At 60.4% G+C, this 22,413-nt stretch overlaps 1 protein-coding gene across 1 annotated transcript; it reads right to left on the bottom strand.

The window, feature by feature from the left end:
• Positions 1-532: 532 nt before the first annotated feature.
• Positions 533-22,098, bottom strand: Pstpip1 (proline-serine-threonine phosphatase interacting protein 1). Its single transcript, XM_013012130.1, has 16 exons — positions 21,753-22,098; positions 9,543-9,643; positions 8,589-8,663; positions 7,086-7,120; positions 6,805-6,911; positions 5,090-5,152; positions 4,854-4,952; positions 4,180-4,225; positions 3,906-3,985; positions 3,535-3,633; positions 3,077-3,173; positions 2,624-2,714; positions 1,729-1,784; positions 1,481-1,614; positions 865-1,064; positions 533-646 (listed from the first exon to the last, which is right to left on the bottom strand). The coding sequence occupies exons 1-15, from the start codon at positions 21,786-21,788 to the stop codon at positions 933-935; spliced, it is 1,251 nt and encodes a 416-aa protein (XP_012867584.1). The 5' UTR covers positions 21,789-22,098; the 3' UTR covers positions 533-646; positions 865-932.
• Positions 22,099-22,413: the final 315 nt, after the last annotated feature.

Genomic DNA, 22,413 nt, shown 5'->3' on the forward strand with positions numbered 1-22,413 from the left:
GAGGGCATAGAGACGCATCGAAATGTGAGCAGCGCCCCTCACGCTTTCCAAGGGCCAAGCGTGCCCCTGGCCCGACTCTGCTGCGCACCCGGGGGGGGGGGGGGACAGGCGTGTGCCAGCTGCTGGAATGCAGCCAGGCAGAGCCCCGAGAGCAGCCCGGCCGCAGCTGCTGCTCCGAGGTGGTGAAGGAGGCGAGGCCCCCCATCATGGCCTCTGCCATTTGCCCACAGCCTGTGTCACTCTTGTAATCTGGAAGCTCAGCTCAGGCCTTTGCTCTGCCCCTAGAAGAACTTGGAATAGTCGGGGGGGCTGGGCACCAGTGGCTCACCCCTGTCATCCCAGCTACTCAGGAGGCTGAGATCGGAGGATGGAGGTTCAAAGCCAACTGGAGCAGGAAAGTTGTAGAGCAACTTTGGTGCTCAAGTAGTAGAGCACCAACCTTGAATGAAAAAGCTCAAGGACAGAGCCAGGGCCAAGTTCAAGGGCCCAGGACCAGCACCAGAAATGAAAACTCCTTTCCCGCTCCTTTGCCGAGCAGACCAGAGAGCGTGGACACTCCTTTATTTCCTGAGCAGACCAGAGAGCGTGGACACTCCTTTATTTCCTGAGCAGACCAGCACTGCCCGTGTCCAGGAGACAAGGCTGGAGGGGAGGGTCCCCGCAGGGGGGAGGGGTCCCCGCGGGGGGGAGGGTCCCCGCAGGGGGGAGGGAGGGTCCCTGCAGGGGGGAGGGTCCCCGCAGGGGGGAGGGAGGGTCCCCGCAGGGGGGAGGGAGGGTCCCCGCAGGGGGGAGGGTCCCCGCAGGGGGGAGGGTCCCCGCAGGGGGGAGGGAGGGTCCCCGCAGGGGGGAGGGAGGGTCCCCGCAGGGGGGAGGGAGGGTCCCCGCAGGGGCTTCCCTGCAGCGCAGGCAGTCCCGGTGGGCGCGGCCGCCCTTCACAGCTTCTCCAGGTAGGACCCAGGGACAAAGCCACGCTGCCCGTTCCGTTCCACCGTCCACCAGCCGTCCTCCCCTTCCAGGACGACCACCAGGACATCACCAGCACAAAGGTCCAGCTCGTCGGAGTTCTGCACAAGGAGGAGCAAGCGTGGGGCCCAGAGGGTCCCCGGGGTGACGATCTTCCACAGCTGACCGCCCCCCACGGCGCCCCTTGCTGCCCAGCCCGGCGCAGCCCCAGCCACCGGGCCTGTAAGCTAACCTCCCCACCTTCTGCTGAGGGCTGGGCTGTGCGCGTCTGCGCCTGAGCTTGGCACCCAGCCGCCTAGCCACACCGGTGCCCTCCGCCAAGGGGGCTCTGGGTTCCAGTTCCGCACCCCTCAGGGCTGGAGGTACGGTGTGGTTGGACATAGATCATCAGTTCTAGCTTGGCTAGAGGATTCTCGTTGGCCATGATGGCTCTCTGCACCCGTGGTCAGAGGACGAGGCCCGGGCTCTGCCAGGCTGCCCGCGTGGGGGCACTGGGCCCCCCCCAGGAAGGGCTCACCTGGGCTTTGTAGTCGTAGAGCGCGCGGTAGTCCCGGGCTGGCGGATGGTGGTTTCCCTGTGTGCCCTGCACGCTGATGGTTGTGTAGGTGACCTCGTCACTCCCTGGGGCAGTGGCCAGGGTCTCTGTGGAGGCTGCAAGCAGGATGAGGCCTGGCCTCCGCCCTTTCTAAGGGCTGGGCCTCCCCTGCTGCTCCCTTCCCCCCTCCCCTGCAGTCACTGCGTACAGCGCCGGCGTCACCCAGTTACCAGCGTGGGCCTGCGTGGACGTGGTCTTGGGACTTGCGTGAAGCAGGCCGGAGAACCTGGGGTCAGGGAAGAGAGGCAGGGGGGCCCATGGAGGTGTCTCAGGGTTCTCTGCTAGGGCTGGGCTCCCCCGGCTGCTAGGGATGGATGGTTCAGGGGTGTCCCTCGGGCAGGAGCCCCCAAAGAGGATTATTCCCTACAACGCTTCCTATTCTCCGCTGTGGATCAGCAAGGCCGCTGCCGCCGGCCAGGAGGGGCTCAGCCACTACTACCCAGGAGGCTGTTCGAAGCCAGCCCGGGCAGGAGGTATGAGCCTCTTATCTCCAGTTAACTGGCAAAAGCCCAAAGGGGAGCTGTGGCCCAAGTCCTGAGCACCAAAGTTCAGGGACGACACCCAGGCCCTGAGTTCAGGCCCCAGGACCCGAACACAAAGCCCAGGTCTCCATTCTTGACATCTCCCTTCCAGAAAAGCCGCCCGTCCAAGCTCAGCACGCTCTGTCCCTTGTCCCCCACTGGCCAGACCCAGGTCCCGTGTGGGGCCCCACATTAGGCCTGGGCCTCAGACCACAGCAAATAGCCTGGAGAGTTCTGGAAGGCTCTCTGCCCAGGCTCCTATGCATTTACTGCTGTAGCCTGGGGGTCCAGGATGCCATCCAGCCTCCTTAGGATGGAGCCTGCGCAGAGCTGAGCAGCCGCTAGCGCCTGCGCGAGTGTGGCTTCATGCTTCCTGCTCAGGTCCCGGGGCGGAGGGCCCCTGTCTCATCCACTGGGGCCTGGTCCCTGAGCGCAGCACCGGCACAAGGGTCTGCACGGTGTCAGTGCCAGAGGCCATGCGGGCCGGCGCACTCCTAGCCCACTGCACTGCCCCAGCCTCAGTGTGCTGTGTGTGGTGTCTCACCTCTTGATCATGCCGCAGGCCAGTGGGCCGCCCGGGCTGCCGGCCAGCGGGGTGACTTCCCGGTCGTAGTAGTTCTGGTATGGCACTGGAGCTGTGGCAGACGGCAAAGCCCATGAGGCCCCGCGACGGAGCCGGGGTTCTCTGCACCCAGCCCAGGCCCCTGGACCATCCTGGGGCTCGTGTGTGCCCCAAGAATGCATGGGCAGCCAGCCAGCCAGACGCTGGTGGCTCACAGCTGTCACCCTGCTAGCAAGGCTGGGAGCTGAGGATCGCAGGGAAGTCCCTGAGACTCTTATCTCCAGTGAACCAGCAGAAAACTGGAGGTGGCGCCCTGGCTCACAGTGACAGCACTAAGCCTTGAGCAAAAGAGCTGAGGGGCAGCGCCCAGGCCCTGAGTTCAAGCCCCACACCACCCCCACCAAAAAGCCTGGCGGGGGGGGGGAGTGGGCTCACCCGGGGGCTCCCTGCCCGTGCTCTTGGCCTGGATGAAGCTGTTGATGTCTGTGTCCACACTGCACCCCTCCAGGGTCAGCCGCACCTCCTCATAGAGCTGGGGGTGGGGGAGCGGAGGCTGGAGGCCAGCCTCCACCCCGCATCCACACCCCCTCTGCAGCCTCCACCCCAACCTGGCCTCCCCACCGCCCAGCCCCAAGCTGAAGCACCATGTGGGCTGTGTCTGCCTGTGCCAGGGCCTAGCGCCCCGCCCCGCCCCCCCCCCCCCCCCTTCCCGAACCCCAGGCTCCGCCCCCCCACCCCCACCCTGCCTGCCAGGAGCATTAAGCCAGATTCCAGGCCTGTGGGGTTCAGGGTCCCTAACCTGGGGAGGGGGCTGGAGGCTGGGGCCCCAGAGGATGCACTGACGCACTGGTGGACGTGGGGGTGCAGCCCCCCCCGCACCCCGGCCCCCCCACCTCGTCGTCTTTGACGCACTGCATGGAGAGCTGGTTGCAGTGAACCCACAGGGCGTTCCTGAGAATGGTCAGCCGGTCAAACTCCTGGAGCTGGAAGGCCTGGGGGGCGGGGGGCAGGAGAAGAGGGCTTGGGGTCCCACTCGGGCCACAGCCACACCGGGGGGCTTGTATTGGGGCTTCATTGAGATAGTCTCCCAGGCTGGCTTTGAACTGTGATCTTCAGCTCAGTTGCAGGCGTGCGCTACCGTGCCCGGCGTGGCTCAGCCTGGGGCCCCTGGCATTAGGGCCAGGGAAGCCCAAGGTGGTCGGAGCAAGGGGGGGGGGTCTCCCCCTCTGCCGCTGGGGAAACCGAGGCTGCGCGCAGCCCTCACCTCGCAGGTGGCCCGGTGCTCCTGCTCCCACTCGCCCCTCAGCCTCTCCAGCTGCTCGATGCTCTGCCTGTACACGCGTTCTAGAAGCAGAGCGGCCTTCAGGCGGGCCAGCCTGCCCCCCCCCCACGCCCTCACAAATGGGAAACTAAGGCAGCCGGGCGGGGGAAGGAGGCTGGGCCTGTGGGGCTGGGAACCCACAAAGCTTTGGGTCATGACCCCTTGAGATTCCGGGGGTCCCCTGCCTCGCTGGTGGCAGGCGCCCAGGACCACGCACCTGCCTCGGTCGCTGAGTCTTTGCACTGCTTCGCTTTGTTCTGACTCTGCGGGGAGGCAGGGAGGCCGGCGCTGAGGAGGAGCCGTCAGCCCCCACCCCCCTCCGGGCACCCAGGGGACACCGAGGCCTCGCCCACCAGCCCCAGGCTGGTTCCCATGAAAAGGGAATCCAAATGGCCAGTGAGCCGGACATGGCGGCTGGAGCCTGGCATCTTAGCTCCCTGGGAGGCAGGCACTGGAGGATCACGGTTGGAGGCCAGCCTGGGCAAAACAAGAAGTTCTCAAGACTTCATTGCAGCCCTAGGCTGGGCGCAGTCAGACACGCCTGTCACCCCGGCGGTGGCAGCAAAGGAAAGCACAAAGGACCACAGGCCGGGCGGGCATCGAGCAAGACACCGTCTTGAAAAGATGACAGAAAACTGGGCGGGTGGCAGCGCAGGGGCGAGCACGTGCGCAGGGAGAGCGAGGCCTCGGGTTCAAACCCAGGGCGGTTGGTGTGACGGTGACACCCACCCTGCCCAGAGCCCGGAGCAGCCGGGAGCTCGGGCCCGGGCCAGCTGCACTTCCACCCTTCTCTCGGACCTCCTGGGCCTCAGTTTCCCTGCAGGGATTGCTGACCATCCCGCGATTGGGGCAGATCGGGGGGTGTCCGCCCACCTCCAGCCCGGCTCGCACCTTCTCTATCTGCTTCTGGGGGGTGCCGGCGCCCAGGCGGCCCGCGGCCTGCTCAGCGTCGTCTGCGTCGCGACACTTCTGCTCATACGCCTTCTTGCACTGTGGGGAGGGGGGGGTGAGTGGGGAGGGTCAGGCCCTCTGCCCTGGGGGGGTGAGGGAGGGGCAGCCCGTGGGGATGGGGCTCTGGGGTCAGAGGCCCCCCCGTGCGGCCCAGCGCACCCCACATGTGCGCTCACCTCCATGGCCTTCTTGTAGAGCGACAGCTTGCTCTTCTGCACACGGTCCATGACCGCCTCGTACTGCAGGGGACACGGGCTCTGAGTCTAGCGGGAGGGGCGGGGGGGGGCCCTCCCTGCTTTAGGGTGCTGGCCCTCTCCCAGAGCCGCCGCTGGCTCAGACAGGCCAGAGAGAAGCCCAGGCTGGCGGCTCACACCTGTAATCTGAGCTGCTCAGGAGGCTGAAATAGGAGGATCGTGGTTCAACGCCGAAACTCTATCTCCAGTGAACCACCAGAAAACCAGAAGTGGAGCTGTGACTCAGAGCCAGCCTTGAGTGGAGAGGCTCAGAGACAGCGCCCGTGTGCCGAGTTCAAACCCCACAACTGGCCAACAAAAAACCCTCAAGCTATAGATCAACGCGTGTGTGTGCACGCACAGAGTGTGGTTTGAAGCTGGGTACAAGTTCATTGTATTGTTCATTCTCAGGGCTTTGGCAGTGGTCTGCCCTCACTGTAGCCAGGGCCCCAGCCCCTCCCTGGGGCTCTGGGAAGCAGTTCAGCCTCACATCCAGGTCCTCCCTGCCAGGCCTCCCTTAGGAGCCCAGGCCCAGCACTGGATCCCAAACCTCCCTGAGAAGCGTCCTGGGCCTTACTTCCTGAGGGCCGGGCCCAGCCCTACCCGGACTCAGCTTCTTCCCCGGGGCCCCTCCCACTCTCTGCCCCACTCTCAGTTAACCCTGCCCGGCTCCAGTCTGGGTAGGAATAATCAGGACCAAGCACAGTAGCTCATGCTTGTAATCCCAGCTATTCAGGATGCAGAGTAGGAAGATCCCAGACCAAAACTGGCCTGGGGGGGGAAAGAGGGAAAGATCTCAAAAAGCAAAAGAGACGGGGGCATGACTGAAGCGGTAGAGCACTGGTCTGGCAAGTGTGAAGCCTGAGTTCAAGCCACGCACCCTTCCCCAGAGTATCAGCATCTTCTGCCCCCCCCAACTCTGAGATTAAGGCACCTTCCTCCACCAATCACGACAAGCCCCGCCCCCCACAGAGGCTCCCCCGGCCTCCCTGACTCCCCTGGCCTCCCCTGACTCCCCCGGCCTCCCCTGACTCCCTGGCCTCTCCTGACTCCCCTGGCCTCCCTGATTCCCCGGCCTCCCCTGACTCCCCGGCCTCCCTGACTCCCCGGCCTCCCTGACTCCCCGGCCTCCCCTGATTCCCCGGCCTCCCCTGATTCCCCGGCCTCCCTGATTCCCCGGCCTCCCTGATTCCCCGGCCTCCCCTGATTCCCCGGCCTCCCTGATTCCCCGGCCTCCCCTGACTCCCCGGCCTCCCTGACTCCCCCGGCCTCCCTGACTCCCCCGGCCTCCCCTGACTCCCCCGGCCTCCCCTGACTCCCCCGGCCTCTCCTGACTCCCCCGGCCTCCCCTGACTCCCCCGGCCTCCCCTGACTCCCCGGCCTCCCCTGGCCTCCCCTGACTCCCCGGCCTCCCTGACTCCCTGGCCTCCCTGACTCCCCGGCCTCCCTGACTCCCCGGCCTCCCCTGGCCTCCTCTGACTCCCCGGCCTCCCTGACTCCCCGGCCTCCCTGACTCCACGGCCTCCCTGACTCCCCGGCCTCCCCTGGCCTCCCCTGACTCCCCGGCCTCCCTGACTCCCCGGCCTCCCTGACTCCCCTGACTCCCCGGCCTCCCTGACTCCCAGCCTCCCTGACTCCCTGGGCCGGCCGGGCCTCACCTTCTTCCTCTGCTCCTTCTGCCGCTCCCGGAACTCCTCCAGGCTCCGCAGCTCCTCGCGCAGGGCCAGCGCCAGCTGCATGTGGGCGCTGCCCACGTTCTCCGTCTCTAGGGTCACAGTGGGCCTCAGCCACCCCAATTCCACACGCTGGACCAGCCCAGACGCACACCACCGCCATCCATCCATCCACCCACCAGGATGGGGCTGGGTTCCCAGGCCATCCCAGGGAGGGGAGGGGGGGAGGACGAGGAGGGAGGGGAGGAGCGGGGAGGAGGACTCACGCTGCTTCAGTGCATCAAAGGAAGCCCTGAGGGAGCTGGGAACAGAAAAATTCGTGTCAGCCAGGAGACAGTACTGTGTCCACCTGAAGTGCTGGACTTTTATTCTGGAAGGAAGGTCTGAGGCTATGTAGTATAAACCAGGCTCAGACACTGGTTTGCTGTGTGACCCCTGCAGGCTAGTTTCCCTCTCTGGGCCTCAGTTTCTCCTTCAGTGGAATGGGGAGAGAAGCCCGGATGGCAGGGGTGAATCTGGGCACCTCTCTCAGGAGACCCCAGGCCCCTGAAACCTGACCTGAGCTGCACCCCTCATCTGCTCCACCTCAGAGCGCCCCAGGGGGCTGGACCTGGAGATGGGGGTCTCCAGCCGCCACCCCATGGGTGAGCTGACCAGCCCCGGCCCCACTGTGTGGCACCACGAGCCGAAGAGTCAGGCAGTCAGAGGCAGATGGGGAAACTGAGGCCCGGGTATGGCCAGGCTCTCTGGGCTCACACCCGTGGCTCTCCACAGCCTGTGCAGAGTGGCTCACCTGCTCCCTGCTGGCCACGTGGCCACAAGACATGCACCGCGCACACACACACACACACACACACACACACACGCACAGAGGCAGGACCATGGGGTGCAGACCTCACACCCAGCGCTGTGGACGGCCCTGGGACTCGGGAGCCCCTCACCCTGCTGAGTCTGAAGCTGGGAGGCCCAGCCCCCCCCCGCCCCTCCAGGAACCCAGACAATTTGCTCTTCAACTCCGAACCAAGCTGCCTTAATTGTGTGTGTGTGCGCGCATGTGTGAATGTGTGCATGCCCACCAATCCTTGGATTTGAACTCAGGGCCCGGGCACTGTCTCTGAACTTTTTCACCCAACGTTGGTGCTCTACCACTTGAACCACACCTTCACTTCTGGCTTTTTTTGGCCAGTCCTGGGGCATGAACTCAGGGCCTGGGCACTGTCCCTGAGTTGCTTTTGCTCAAGGCTAGCACTCGACCACTTGAGCCACAGTACCACTTCCAGCTTTTTCTGTGTATGTGGTGCTGAGGAATGGAACCCAGGGCCTCATGCATGCTAGGCAAGCACTCTACCACTGAGCCAACTTCCCAGCCACCACTTCTGGTTTTCTGGTGGTTCATTGGAGATGAGCCCCACAGAACTTTCCTGCCCAGGCTGGCTTTGAACCCCGATCCTCAGATCTCAGCCTCCTGAGTAGCTGGGATGGCGGGCGGGAGCCATGGGCATCGGGCAGGAAGCCTGAACTCTTAGCCCAGCACGGTGAGGGCCGGCCCGGGGTGGGGAGCCGGCCCTGGGCCCCGGGGTGGGGAGCTGGCCCTGGGACCCCGGCCCGGGGTGGGGAGCCGGCCCTGGGCCCCGGGGTGGGGAGCTGGCCCTGGGACCCCGGCCCGGGGTGGGGAGCCGGCCCTGGGCCCCGCACCCTCACACGCCCGCGCTGGCGGCCTGGCACCGTCGCCCCAGCCCTGCGCCCAGCTCGCGAGCGGCGGCTCTTACTTGATCTCCGTGTGGCCGCCCGCCTTCCGCGCGATCTGCACCAGCTCCTTCCCGTACCGCTCCTCCGCCTGCGCCCTGCCATGCCAGGCCAGGCTGTGTCACCGGTCACCCGCCGGCCGCCAGCCCCAACACCCCCCCTCCCTCCCACCCCAACACCCCCGGGGGCTGCATTCCTGACTGTGGACCTCAAGGAACATCCTGGAACAAATTCTGGCTAAATGCAGGCTGGGCCAGAGGGGTGTGTGTGTGTGTGTGTGTGTGTGGACTGGGCCTTGAACTCAGGGCATTGGCACTGTCCATTTGCTTTTCCATTCAAGGTAGGTGCTCTACCACTTGAGCTCCGCCTCCATTGCTGGCTTTTGGGTGGATAATTGGAGGAAAGCGTCATGGACTTGACTAGATGACGGCGGCTCGCGCCTGTCATCCGAGCTACTCAGGAGGCTGAGATCTGAGGATCGCGGTTCAAAGCCAGCCGGGGCAGGAGAAGCCATGACTCTTTATCTGCGATGAACCACCAGGCAGTTGTGCTATGGCTCAAGCAATGGACTTTTCTAGCTCAGATTGAGCTAGGATCCTCAGATCTCAGCCTCCTGAGTGACTGGGATTACAGGCGTGAGCCGCTGGCTTCTGGCATTTGATTCTTTTATGTGTGCGCCCATCCTGGTGCTTGAACTCAGGGCCTGGGGGCTGCGCTGAGCTTTTTGCTCATGGCTGGAGCTCTACCGCTTGAGTCACAGCTCTGCTTCTGGCTTGTTGGTGGTTCACTGGAGATCAGAGTCTCACGGACTTTCCTGCCCGGGCTGGCTTCAAACCACGATCCTCAGCGCTCAGCCTCCTGAGTAGCTGGGATGCTACTGAGTAGCTGGCTTCTCCTGGCCCGTGGAGCTGGGGTCCCTGCTGGGGCATGCGCGTGCCCCGGCCCCCGCAGCCCTGCCCGCCGCCCCGCCGGCTCACCTCTGCCTCAGGAGCTCCTCCACATCTTTGCACATCCTCCTGCCGTCCAGCAGCCGCTGCAGCAGCACCTCGTACCCCGTGTGCGCCGTGAAGTCCCTGCACTGCGACACAGGACGCGTTTGGCTCAGGAGGGCGCCCCCTCCGGGAAGGCCAGCAGGACACCTGGGGGGCCCTCTCTCCAGCCTCTTCATTCTTGGGGTTCAGGCTCTAGACTCACAGAGGCTTGGGTAGCACCGCTGACCGAGCAATGGTTGCTCTGCCCGAGATCAAGGGGACCTAGGAGAGCCGGGCTCAGTAGCTCACGCCTATAATCCCAGCCACCCAGGAGGCTGAGAGCTGAGGATCACAGTTCAAAGGCAGCCCAGGCAGAGAAGTCCAAGAGACTCTGATCTCCAACGAGCCAGCAAAAAGCTAGAAGTACAGGTGTGGCTCAAGTGGTAGAGCACCAGGGGGAAAAACACCCAGGGATCGCGAGAAGACTTAAGTTCAAGTCCTGGGACTGGACCAAACAGACAAAGACAGGAGTTCCACCCTTGGGGCCGGCCGTGGGCTGGGCAGTTCTAGGCCTAGGCAGGGCCCAGCGGGGAGGTGTCCGCCGCCCCCCCTCACCTGGCGGCGCGGGGCGGGGCGCTGCCGCTGCCCTGGGGTCCCTGGGTTCAAAGGAGACGCAGCGCCCACCCCGGCCATTCCGAGACAGCGCAGGACGGAGCCCGGCCGCAGCTGCCCAGGAGCCCCGCGGCAGGCCGCCCTGCCCGCATCCGACAGCCGCTGAGCCACCGGCACAAGTGATGGAATGTTCCAGAAAGTCCCTGAACTCCACCCCCCTGCCCGAGGAGCAGCCCCAGCTCTCCCCACCCAGGAGGTCGGCTCTGACTCATGGCACCGGGCTGGGAGGAAAGAAGGAAGCAGAAATTCCATCCCAGCACACGATCAAGAGGTTCACTGTCCAAGATACACACACACACACACACACACACACACACACCTTAGCATCTGGGCGCCCAGATTCTTCCCACGGCTCCCCACTCCTTTGTGAAATTCAAACTCAGCAGTGTGGACCGTCTGGGACCAAATTTTCCCCCACAAGCCGGGGCCCAGTGGCTCACCCCTGTCATCCAAGCTACTCAAGAGGCTGAGATCCAGAGGATCACAGTTCAAGGCCAGCGCAAGGCACCTGGGAGGAATCCCTTCCCGGCCCATAGCCGGCGCGGGCAGTGCGTGGCTATGGTACAGAGGATCCGGGTCTGCCTCACCTCCCGGTGGAAGGAAGCTGGGCGTGGCGGCTCACGCCTGTAATCCCAGCCACAGTGGAAGGAACGAAATAGGCAGATTGCAGTCTAGGCAAAAAGTGGTAACCAGAGGCCGGGGGTGCGGGGGAGAAGGGGGACCCACAGAGACCACACACAGGAATTCTGGCCATCCTGTTTCCAGAAGCAGCGTTTGCGCTGGCTCTGTTCTGGGTAGATCTGGGGGTGCCCGTTACCCCAGCCCCGCTGTGCCCCCCCTGGCTGGACAGAAGCGCAGCTCCATGGCCACCCGCGCCTCCTCCTCTTCCTGCGTGAATCACGTTGGGCTCTGGGGCAGAGCGCAGAGCCCGGCCTGACCTTTCCTTCCTGGAGGATGGTGGAGGGCAGGGGCCGGCCCTGGTTACGGGGTGCTGCCTTCACTGTGCCCCATACGGGTGAACTGACTGACACCAGCGCTCACGCCTGTAATCCCGGCAACTCAGGAGGCTGAGCTGTGCGGATCACAGTCTGAAGCCATCTCCAGTGAAGCACCAAGGAAGAGCTGGAACTGGAGGTGTGGCTCAAGTGGTTGAACCCCAGCCTTGAATGCAGCAGCTCAGGGACGGCGCCCCGGCCCCGCGTGTAAGCCCCGGGCGGGCACGCACGCACCCTGGGCACACGCACACCGATCGCACCTTACCCTGGTGACAGTGGCCATCGGCCAGGGGCCGAGCAGCAACCGGGTCAGGCTGTGTGTGCGAACTCACTCAGGGCGGGCCCTGACCACGTGAGCCGCACCCCACTCCCGGCTTTGTGCTGATTCATTAGCGATAAGAGTCTCTCAGATCTGTCTGCCCGGGCTGGCTTTGGACCGCGATCCTCAGCTCTCAGCCTCCCCGAGTAGCTCGGGTGACAGGCGTGAGCCACCCGGGCCCGGCTGAGCAATAACTTAAGCCTTAAAAAAAACACAGCCATCTTTTATTCATGTCCTGGGCCCAAATCAACAACAAAAAGCATCGTTTGGTGGTGGGAGCAGACGCAGCAGGGGCAGGCAGGGCCTGCTGCCGCTCAGCCTGGAGCCTCGGCCAGGCCCCCCCACACCCACCATGGTGCCTGCGCCTGAGTTTCGCGCCTCCTGCAGCCAAAGTGGCTGCCGTTGCTCCTTCACTAGCAACTGCCTCCCTCTTGCCTGTGGCCATGAGAAGAGCCATGAGGGAAACTGAAGCAGGGGTGCTTCGCTCTGGCAGCCCCGGGGAAGGTGAGGGGGGGACAGAGCTACCTGGCTCTTTGAGGGGCCCCACACAGCGGCTATGCACAACAAGGCTTACCCCTGGGTGAGCATTTAGGGGCCCTGCAGAGGGTGTGGCTCCGTCACTGCTTGGATGGATGGACAGATAGATGCACGGATGAACAGACGGATGCACAGATGGTCAGGATTCAGTTAAAGCCAGGCGCCAGTGGCTCACGCCTGTCACCCTAGCTACTCAGGAGGCTGAGATCTGAGGATCGCGGTTCAAAGCCAGCCCGGGCAGGAAAGTCTGTGAGACTCCTATCTCCAATAAACCACTAGGAAACCAGAAGTGGTGCTGTGGCTCACGCGGTAGCGCTGGACAGTGCCCAGCCCCCACCAAATGATGTGGTTCTAAAGTGGGCGAGAAGAGATACTTCCCCAAAGAAGACGCTGAAATGACCAGCAGGCACGTGGAAGGGCACCCAGTGTTAGTCATAAGAAATGCAAATCGGAGCCGCCATGACGCCACGCTGGAGCAAGACACCGCTGAGACTCAGCAAAGACACAAAGAGACCCGCAAGCCTGGGGCGGCCGCAGGAACGGAGCGGGTGTGGCTGCTGTCAAAAACAAGAACAGAAGTGATTCGCACAGGAAAACGCAAGGCCGGCGCGGGCTCCCGCCTGGCAGCCCCGCTGCTCAGGAGGCTGAGATCTGAGGATCGAGGTTCAAAGCCAGCCTGGGCAGGAAAGTCCAGGAGACTCATCCCCAGTGAACCACCAAAAGCCAGAAGTGAAGCTCAAGTGGTAGAGTGTCTCCAGGGTTTATGACAGTCCATTCACAGCAGCTGGAGAGAGGAAATGGCAGGTCCATCGATGGCTGAAGCCAGAGATGAAGAAACACACACACACACACACGCACACGCACACACACACACAATGGAATAGCATCAAATATACAGGAAATTTCCACCAAATGAGCCTGAGATACCCCACCGAGCTGGGCACAGTGGCTCACTCCTGTAATCCCAGCTACTCAGCAGACATAAGCAGGAGGGTCATGGCCCAGGCCTGCCTGAACAAAAATGAAAGACCTCGTCCAAGACACTCACTTAACAAGCAAAAGGCCCCAGGTTCAAACCTCAGTCCTGCCCCAAACCACACACTACAGCAAGTCAAACAACACAGGCAGGAAAGGATCAACATGGCTATTTCTAAGATAGTCAAATCCAGAGACAAAGTGCAAACAGAGCTCAGATGGGGGGTTGGGGAGAGAATGCCCCCTAAAGCGGTCGGGGAAGGCCGGCTATGGTGGAGGCCATGGGGGGAGGGGGTCCTTCAAAAGGATATTGGGCTAGCTGCTCAGGAGGCTGAGATCTGAGGATCACGGTTCAAAGCCAGCCTGGGTAGGCAAGTCTGTGAGACTCTTATCTCCAGTAAACCACCAGAAAACCAGAAGTGGTGCTGTGGCTCAAGTGGTAGAGCGCTCGCCTTGAGCTGAAGAGCTGAGGGACAGTGCCCAGGCCCAGAGTTCAAGCCCCACGACCAACAAAAGCAAAAAACAAAGGCAATGCTGGTGTCCAGGCCCCCCTGGCAGAAATCAGACGGGATGGAGTTGAGCTAGAGGCTGCTTGGGACACTCGGAAGCGGAGGCTGGGGCGGTAGAGGATCCCACGCAGGCTGCACCCTGCGGCCGGCCGCACCCCTCGCCCACCCCGCGCTGCCCCTGCGTGCCAGGAGCCTCAGCTTCCGCTTCCTGTGATCATCCCTCTCCCCCCCACAGCTGGCTACTTCCTGTTGCCCAATGTCATGTGGCTTGTCCCCAGCAGCGCACGGAGAGAAAGTGTCACCACCAGCCCCAGCTGTCACCACCGCCACCCTGCAGACCCTTCCCTAACCCACAGGCACGGAGCCGCGCACAGCCCCCACCCCCTCCCCGGGGCATTTCCTCTCTGGAGAACAGAGCTAAGAACAGCAAAGGCTTGGTAAGAGTAACTAAAAAGTTAGAACGACAGGATCGCACACATTGCCACCACGAATACGAAATCGATGGCTGAGCACCTGTGGCTCGCGCCTGTCATCCCAGCTCCTCAGGAGGCTGAGATCGGAGGATCACGGTTCAAAGCCAGTCTGGGCAGGAAAGTCCAGGAGACTCTTATCCCCAGTGAACCACCAGGAAACCTGAAGTGGCGCTGTGGCTCAAGTGGTAGAGTGCTAGCCTTGAGCAAAAGAGCTCAGGGACAGCGCCCAGGCCCTGAGTTCAAGTCTCAGGACTGGCACAAAGTAATATTTGAAGAGAAAGAGATACCTGACCTGAAATGAGTATATAATGTCAACATGCACTGAAATATTATATGTATAGCTTTTACATTTTATGTTCAAGTTAAAGATCACCAGTGTGTGTGAGTGTGCACACATGCACGCACTAGTCCTAGGGCTTAAACTCAGGGCCTGTGCTCTGTCCCTGAGCTTTTGTGTTCAAGGCTGGGCTGTACCACTTGAGCCACACCTCCACCTTCCAGCTTTTTGGTAGCTATTTGGAGAATCAAGAGTGTCATGGATTTTCCTGCCCGGGCTGGCTTCAAACCATGATCCTCAGATCTCAGCCTCCTGAGTAGCTGGGATGACAGGCGGGAGCCCTCAGCCACCTGGCTGGTTTTCTTGTTTCTGGAAACCCATGGAACAACCCTTGGTGAAGAGGAATAGTCAAGGACAGTCATGTTCTAGAAAGAGCCACAATGAACGGTGCATGCTGGCCAGGCGCCGGGGGCTCACGCCTGGCATCCTAGCTACTCAGGAGGCTGAGATCTGAGGATCGCAGTTCAAAGCCAAACCCAGGTAGAAAAGTTTGTGAGACTCTTAGCTCCAATGAATTAAGAAGAAGCAAAAGTGGAGGTGCAGTTCAAGTGGCAGAGCACCAGCCTTGAGCAAAACAAGAATTTGTAAAGCTAAGGAAGAAGACGTGGCTTTGAGTGTGAGGCCTAGTACCAGTGTGTGCACACGCACACACACACACACACACAGATCTAGCCCCTGCATTGCTGCTTATATAACAGGCAAATACCTAAATATTCAACAGTAGATTAGAGAAATAACTCACGGCACAGCCGCCAAGTCCTAGAGGAGCGGGCCCGCAGTCGCCATGCTGTTGAACATGCCTGTGACCTAAAATAGCAATTCTGCCAGGCGCCGGTGCTCATGCCTGCCATCCCAGCTACTGAGGAGGCTGAGAGCTGAGGATCGCAGCTCAAAGCCAACTGGGGCACAAAAGTCTGAGCTGCTTCTTTCTAATGAAGTAGCAAAAAGCCGGAAGCAGAAGTGTGCCTCAAGTGGTAGAGCACCAGCCTCGAGTTTAAGAGCTGACAGTGGCCCAGGCCTACCAGAGCAAACAACACACACACACACACACACACACACACACACTTGAAGCCAGGTCCTGTTGGCTCACACCTGTCTTCCAGCTACTCAGGAGGCTGAGAGCTGAGGATCATGGTTCAAAGCCAGCCGGGGCAAGAAAGTCTGTAAGACTCTGATCCAATGTACCAGCAAAAAACCAAGAAGTGGCTCAAGTGGTAGAGTGCCAATCGTGAGCAAAAGACACTTAGGGACAGCGTGCAGGCCCTGAGTTCAAGCCCCAGAACTGGAACCAAAACAAACAAACACCAAAGCAGCACTCGAGAAAGTGAGAAGTATCTGGAGGAAGTTGAACTCAGAGCTGACCAAATTCTGCACCACAAAAAGAACTCATATTTTTTTTTTAATGTCCTTTTACTGCCTAGACCAGAACCGTTGGCGCACATGATGCTTGCATGTAGGCTTCCGTGGACTGAGGACTCGTCCTTCAGCTGCACTGATCCACCTACACGAGATCTCGTTGAAAGCAAAAATGTTCTAGAAATGAAGGGAGGGCGGACACAAGGCTGTGGACAACAGACCTGTTCCCATGGAAGATGATCCCAAAAAACACAGGGAAAATACCACTGCATGCTAGCAAGTGCTGGTGGCTCACGCCTGTAATCCTAGCTACTCAGGAGGCTGAGATCTGAGGATCACAGTTCAAAGCCAGCCCGACAGGAAAGTCCGTGAGACTCTTATCTCCAAAGAACCACCAGAAAACCAGAAGTGGCGCTGTGGCTTGAGAGGTGGAGTGCTAGCCTTGAGCTGAAGAGCTGAGGGGCAGCGCCCAGGCCCAGAGTTCAAGCTCTACAACTGACCAAAAAACAAAAACAAAAAAGCAAGCAAACAAACAAACAAACACTTGTCCACGCTGGTGGTCTACCACTTCAGCTATACCTCCAGCTCTGCTTTTTGCTGGCTATGCTGGTGAGGGAATCTAGCATAAACTTCCCCTGCCTCGGCTGGCCTTGAACAACAATCCTCTAGATTGCAGCCTCTTTTTCTTTTGGTCGGTCGTGGGGCCTGAACTCTGGGCCTGGGCGCTGTCCCTCAGCTCTTCAGCTCAAGGCTAGCGCTCTACCACTTGAGCCACAGCGCCACTTCCAGCCTTTTCTGCTTATGTGGTGCTGGGGAATTGAACCCAGGACCTCATGCATGCAAGGCAAGCGCTCTACCACTGAGCCACCTTCCCAGCCCGATCAATCGCAGCCTCTGAGCAGCTGGGATGCCAGGCAGGTTTTCAGAGCCCTGAGTTAGAACAAGTGTCAGCAAAACATGTCAGCCTCTCCTGATATTTTCAAGTCCCAGGACTGGCCAAAGTGGGGCCCCCTGGGTCCCCTCCTAAATGAGGAACTTTGGAGTCTCAGCACAGAAAAGGGAAGAGGCGCCAGCAGCTTCAGGGGTGCATGGTGGGGGAGGGGAGCACAGCTCCACTGTGCGTCTCTGGCGGGTCCCTCCCCGCAGGACGGAAGGAAGAGCTCAGAGCTATTCAACCTTAGCCCAGCCACGGCGAAGTCATCGCAGCCTAGCATGCGCAAGCGCACACGTGCAGGAGCGTGTGCATAGATGAGCACGTGGCCAGCCTCATGCAACTTTACCTTTCCTTAACTATCCCCAAAGCAAGATGGTGTGCATCTCAATAAAACCCGAGCCACGCCCGAGTGGGGCACGCCTCTCATCCCTGCTACTCAGGAGGCTGAGATCTGAGGATCGTGGTTCAAGGCCTGGGCAGGTAAGTCCACGAGACTCTGATCTCCATGGACAATGAAGGCTCTAAGTGGTAGAACGCTGGCCTTGAGCAAAAGAGCTGGGGACAGCGCCCGGGCCCTGAGTTCAAGCCTCACAACCAACAGAAATAAAAATAGAACCTGAGTCAGGGCCAGGCACCAGTGCTCACACCTGTAATCCCAGCTGAGACGGGAGGATCGCGGTTTGGTTTGGTTTTGTCGGTCGTGGGGCTTGAACTCTGGGCTTGGGCGCTGTCTCTGAGCTCTTCAGCTCAAGGCGAGCGCTCTACCACTTGAGCCACAGTGCCACTTCTGGTTTTCTGGTGATTCATTGGAGATAAAAGTCTCGTGGTCTTTCCTGTCCGGGCTGGCTTTGAACCACGATCCTCAGATCTCAGCCTCCTGAGTAGCTGGGATGACAGGTGTGAGCCAGCAGTGCTTGGCTAAGGATCATAGTTTGAAACCAACCTGGGGAAGAAAAACCTTGGAGAGACTCTTATCTCCAAGTAACCACCAAAAAGCCCAAAGTAGAGGTGTGGCTCAAGTGGTAGAGCGCTAGCCTTGGGTGGAAAAAAAGCCAAGGGAGATCATGGGACTCTGACTTACTTCAAGCCCCAGTACTGCCCCCCCCCCCGCACACACACATTGCAAACCAGGCCCACGTTGCTCCTGCCTGCAATCCTAGTTACTGGAGAGGCTGAGAGCCACAGGTTCAAACTCCAGGTTGTCCCTGGAAGAAAGGTGGCTCTCCTCCCATTCTAAGTGGGAGGGGAGAAGTCTGTGAGACTCCATCTCCACAGAAGCTGGGCACAGCGAGGCACACCTGTAATCCCGCCTAAAGTAGGCAGCTGGAGCCGGGCACCAGTGGCTCACACTGTCATCCTAGCGACTCAGGAGGCCGAGGCCTGAAGATAGAGGTTCAAAAGGCAGGCAAGTCCTGTGAGACTCTGATCTTCAAAGGACCAACGAAATGCACCGAGGTGGTGCCGTGGCTCAAGTGGTAAAGCACTAGCCTTGAGCAAAAAAGAAGAAAAATAAGCTCAGGGATAGGCCCAGAGTTCAAACCTCAGGATGTATGCGTGTGCGTGTGCGCATTCACACACACACACACACACACACACACACACACAAAGCCTGGACAGGAAGTGAGAACTTATGCAAAGAAAATAATGAGTGTACAGCTGGACTGGAGGCGTGGACTGGATTGGCTTGAACTGTGTGTGTGTGTGTGTGTGTGTGTGTACCAGTCCTAGGGCTTGAACTCAGGGCCTAGGCACTGTCCCTGAGCTTTTTGGCTCAAGGGTGGCGCTCTACCACTTGAACCACGGCGCCACTTCCGGCTTTTTGCTGCTTCATTGGAGCTAAGAGTCACAGCATGGACTTTCCTGCCCAGGCTGGCTTTGCACTGTGCATGATCCTCAGATCTCAGCCTCCTGAGTGGCTAGGACGCCAGGCGTGAGCCACCGGCGCTTAGCTCTTGCTTATGCTTAGGACCCCGAGATGGGGGAGCTGGAGGTTCCTGTCTGTGGTAAGTTCTGTGTTCTTCCCATGGACCTCATCTCACAGATAGGCCAGGCTCTGAGCCTCAGCCACACACTTCCTGCCAAGCAGCTGGTGATTTTACGGCAGGGTGCAGAGCAGAAATGATCTCTCCCTCCCTTCCTGCAGCCAGCCAGGGCACCCCACGGCACCCCACCCCTGCAGGCTGCCCCCCGAATGCCGCAGGAGTCAATTCCCCCATTGCACCCCACTTCTGAACCGCGGGGAGCGACTTCCGTCTTTTTTGCCGCCCACCTGTGAGTCACCTAGGGAGGCCTGGTCCCAGGCAGCCCTCTGCTGCTACTTCTGTCACCCGCTACGTGCACATGGGGTTAAATTACAGAGGCCAAGGCTCCTGGCGCCCTGCAGTACAAGTGAAATATATGAACTTCTCAGCCGGGCACTGCTGCGCACACCTGTCATCCCGGCTGCTCAGGAGGCTGAGCTCTGGGGATTGTGGTGCACAGAGCCAGCCTGCTCTGGAAAGTCTGCGAGACTCTTTATCTTCAAGTAAGCAGCAAAAAGCTAGACGTGGAGCCTTGAGCTTAAAAGCCAAGGAGCAGCTCCCAGGCGCAAGTTCAAGCCCCAGGACTGACACAAACAAAAGAAAGAACGGACCAGAAGAGGGGTGGGGAGGACCAGCCAAAAAGCTCCTCTGTCCACTTCACCCGGTCCTCCTGCCTCGGGGGAGGACCTTTGCCTCAGTTTCCCCATCTCGACCCCTGAGGCTGTTGTGCAGTGGCTTCCAGGAGGAGCGGCTGTGTGACTGCAGACAAGTCTGTCAAGTTCTCTGGGCCTCATGTGAATAACCAGGGCGACGAGAGCCTCTAGTCCATTGGTGCTGTGCGGTGAAACTGGTGGATACATACACAGCCCTGAAGATGGTGTCTGGAACATTCTTAGTACAAATGCCACGGTGGGGGGGGGGGGTGGAGAACAGGGGCTCATGCCTATAATCCTAACTACTGAGGAGGTTGGGTCAGAGCAATCTGATCTCCAAGTCACCAGTGAAAAGACAGAAATGGAGGTCTGGCTCAGGTGGTAGAGCACCAGCCTCGAGCAAAAAAATACAATAAGAGCCAGAAACCCAGAATTTAAGCCTCAGTCAATCCATCCATCCGTCCATCAATCAGAAGACGATCAAAGATGTACACACCATATCCATTAGCTTTGGGGGAAAAGCTAAGTATTATTAAACCCAGAAAGAAATTGGGGTCCCAGGTACCGGTGGCTCCCACCTATAATCCCAGCTACTCAGGAGGCTGAGATCGGAGGATCCAAGTTTGAAACTAGCTCATCCAAGAAAAGTCTTTTTTCAAGAGACTCTGTATCCCGTTACCCAGCAAAAAGCTTAGCTGGAAGTACGGCTCAAGTGGTGGAGGACCAGCTGTGAGCAGGTCGGGAAACAGAGCATGAGAGCTTGGGATCCAACAAACAAACAGCAACAACATTGTTATCATGCGCCGGGTCTTCCTGAGCAAACCCTGGGACAGATAAGATGACACCCGCAGTGGCCTGAGTTGTCCCCAGGAAGCGCGGAAGACATGGGGGTCACCTCCCCCTGCTCCTTGTGCGCCATCTTCCTGTCCGGACCCCTCCCCTATGTTGAAGGGGGGCTCTGGGTTGAGACAGTAGAGCTCAACTGGTCAGAGTCCCTGGGCCGCTCTGGGGTACCACGGTCTGGAGTTCTAGGCCCTTACACCTCTCCCCAACTTTGGACTACAGCCCAAGCCAGAGCAGCGATGTGGGACCCCCAGGCCCCTCGCCCAGGGTCCTCGCTGCCAGCCCGGGCTGCGAACTCCTTGAGCTCATGAACTGATTCCACACTTTTCCTTCTAAAGCCAAGGAAAGCCGAGCACCGTGGCTCCCGCCTGTCATCCCGGCCACTCAGGAGGCTGAGATCTGAGGATCGCAGTTCAGAGCCCGCCCAGGCAGGACAGTCTGTGAGACGCTTATCTCCAAGGAGCTACCAAGAAGCTGGAAGTGGTGCTGTGGTTCAAGTGGTAGAGCGCCAGCCTTGAGCACAAAAGCTCAGGGACAGTGCCCAAGCCCTAAGTTCAAGTCCCGGAACCAGCACAGAAATAACTAAATGTAGAGAAACTGAGGCCCAGACAGCCCACCCCTGCCCTGCCCAGGAGAGACCTTCGGTGCCCTCAGTACCGACAACAGGCCACTCACACAGCCAGCCCTGGCCCCGGGCAGAGCCGGGAAGGCCGGCCCGCCTCAGTGTCTCCCAGCCTCCAGGCCAGTGCTGATCAGTCTCTTGTGGCAAAGCGGGAGGCCGGAACAAGCCCTGGTTCTCAGCAGAAAGCCGTCAGCTTGCCGCTGGGGAAAGCTGAGACCAAGTGGAAAATGCACACAGGAGCCCAGACTACACAGCCTCGCCACACCACTCGGCCCCAGCACTGATAGGAGGCTGTCATTCCTGGACGGATGTCTCCCAAGGTTCACAGGGAAACGGGTTGGATGAGGGGAGAGAATCGCTGCGTGCTGGGGTCCGGCAGGCAACCCGTACTTCAGTGCATGGATTTCCACCATACAGAGAGAGAAACGGAGGCTCGGGGACAGAAAATCAGCTGCTCAGACTGTCAATAACAAGGCAGTCTAGCCGAACTCAAGGCTGTCTAGTCCCCAAGAGTGTGGTCTGTCCTTTGTGGCGCCCACCACCTTGGGTCCTCTTCCAGCCCCCATCTATGGGAAACTCTTTCCATCGGCCGGGTGTGGCAGCTCCCGCCTGTAATCCCGGCTGCTCAGGAGGCTGAGGCTCTGAGGATCAAGATTCAAGCACCCCCTCCCCCCATACACACACAGGAGCTCCTGAGGTACGGGACAGGGGCTCCCCGAGAAAACTCAGCCCTAGGAGCACGGAAGATGGTCCTGTGTGCAGGGGTAGGGGCGCTGGATGATCTACCCCAACCTCACACACACCCCCAAATCCTCTAGCTCTCAGGAGCACCCTTGATGCAGCCATCACAAGACCCCCAAGGTTTATGAGACAGCTCCCACTGCATGTCCTCATCCCGGGCGGCCGGGGGGACCCAATCCCCCCCCCCTTCGTTCTGTGTCCCCAGCTGATGGCCCAGCTGGCCACTTACCCAGAAGGCATCTCGGAAGTGCAGCTGCGCGATCATGGCTCAGCGTGTCCCCCTCTGGGGTCTCGGGCAGGGTGGACGCCAGCCAGCAGCCCCCGGCTCTCCCCGGCTCGGCAGTGACTACAGGAGGGAAGGGAGGAGCTTGGAGTTTGACTCAGCAGCCGGCTGAGGACAGGGTTATGTCCGGGGCCAGCAGCCACCACCATAGATCCACAGCCGAGGAAGATGCCAGCCAGAGAGGAGGCAGAGCCCCGGGGAGGCCCGGCGAGGTGAGGCCAGGAGAGGTGAGGCAGGCGGCCTGGGGCCCGCACAGGAAGGTTTGTGCAACCTCCAGGCCCCTCCCGCCCAGGGCAGGCCCTGAGCCCGCACCCACAGGAAGTGCGGCTTGCTAAGAGCTTCTAGAAAGCTCCGCCCGTCACCTGCCACCCTGCCGCCTGCCCCTGCCTGTCTCCTGCTCAGGTCCTGAGCACTGGATTCTCAGAACCGTCAAGTTAGAGAGCTTGTGGCTTAGGAACCCCTGAGGTTTGTCACCTACCCAGCTCCAACTGCAATGAAGATTGTGTGTGTGTGTGTGTGTGTGTTTCCATCCTAGGGCTTGAATTCAGGGCCTGAGCACTGTCCTTGAGTTTGTTTCTTTTTTAAACTCAAGGGTGGTGCTCTACCA

Source organism: Dipodomys ordii, unplaced genomic scaffold, assembly GCF_000151885.1.
Source record: "Dipodomys ordii isolate 6190 unplaced genomic scaffold, Dord_2.0 Scaffold15, whole genome shotgun sequence".
Classification (NCBI taxonomy): Eukaryota; Metazoa; Chordata; class Mammalia; order Rodentia; family Heteromyidae; genus Dipodomys; species Dipodomys ordii.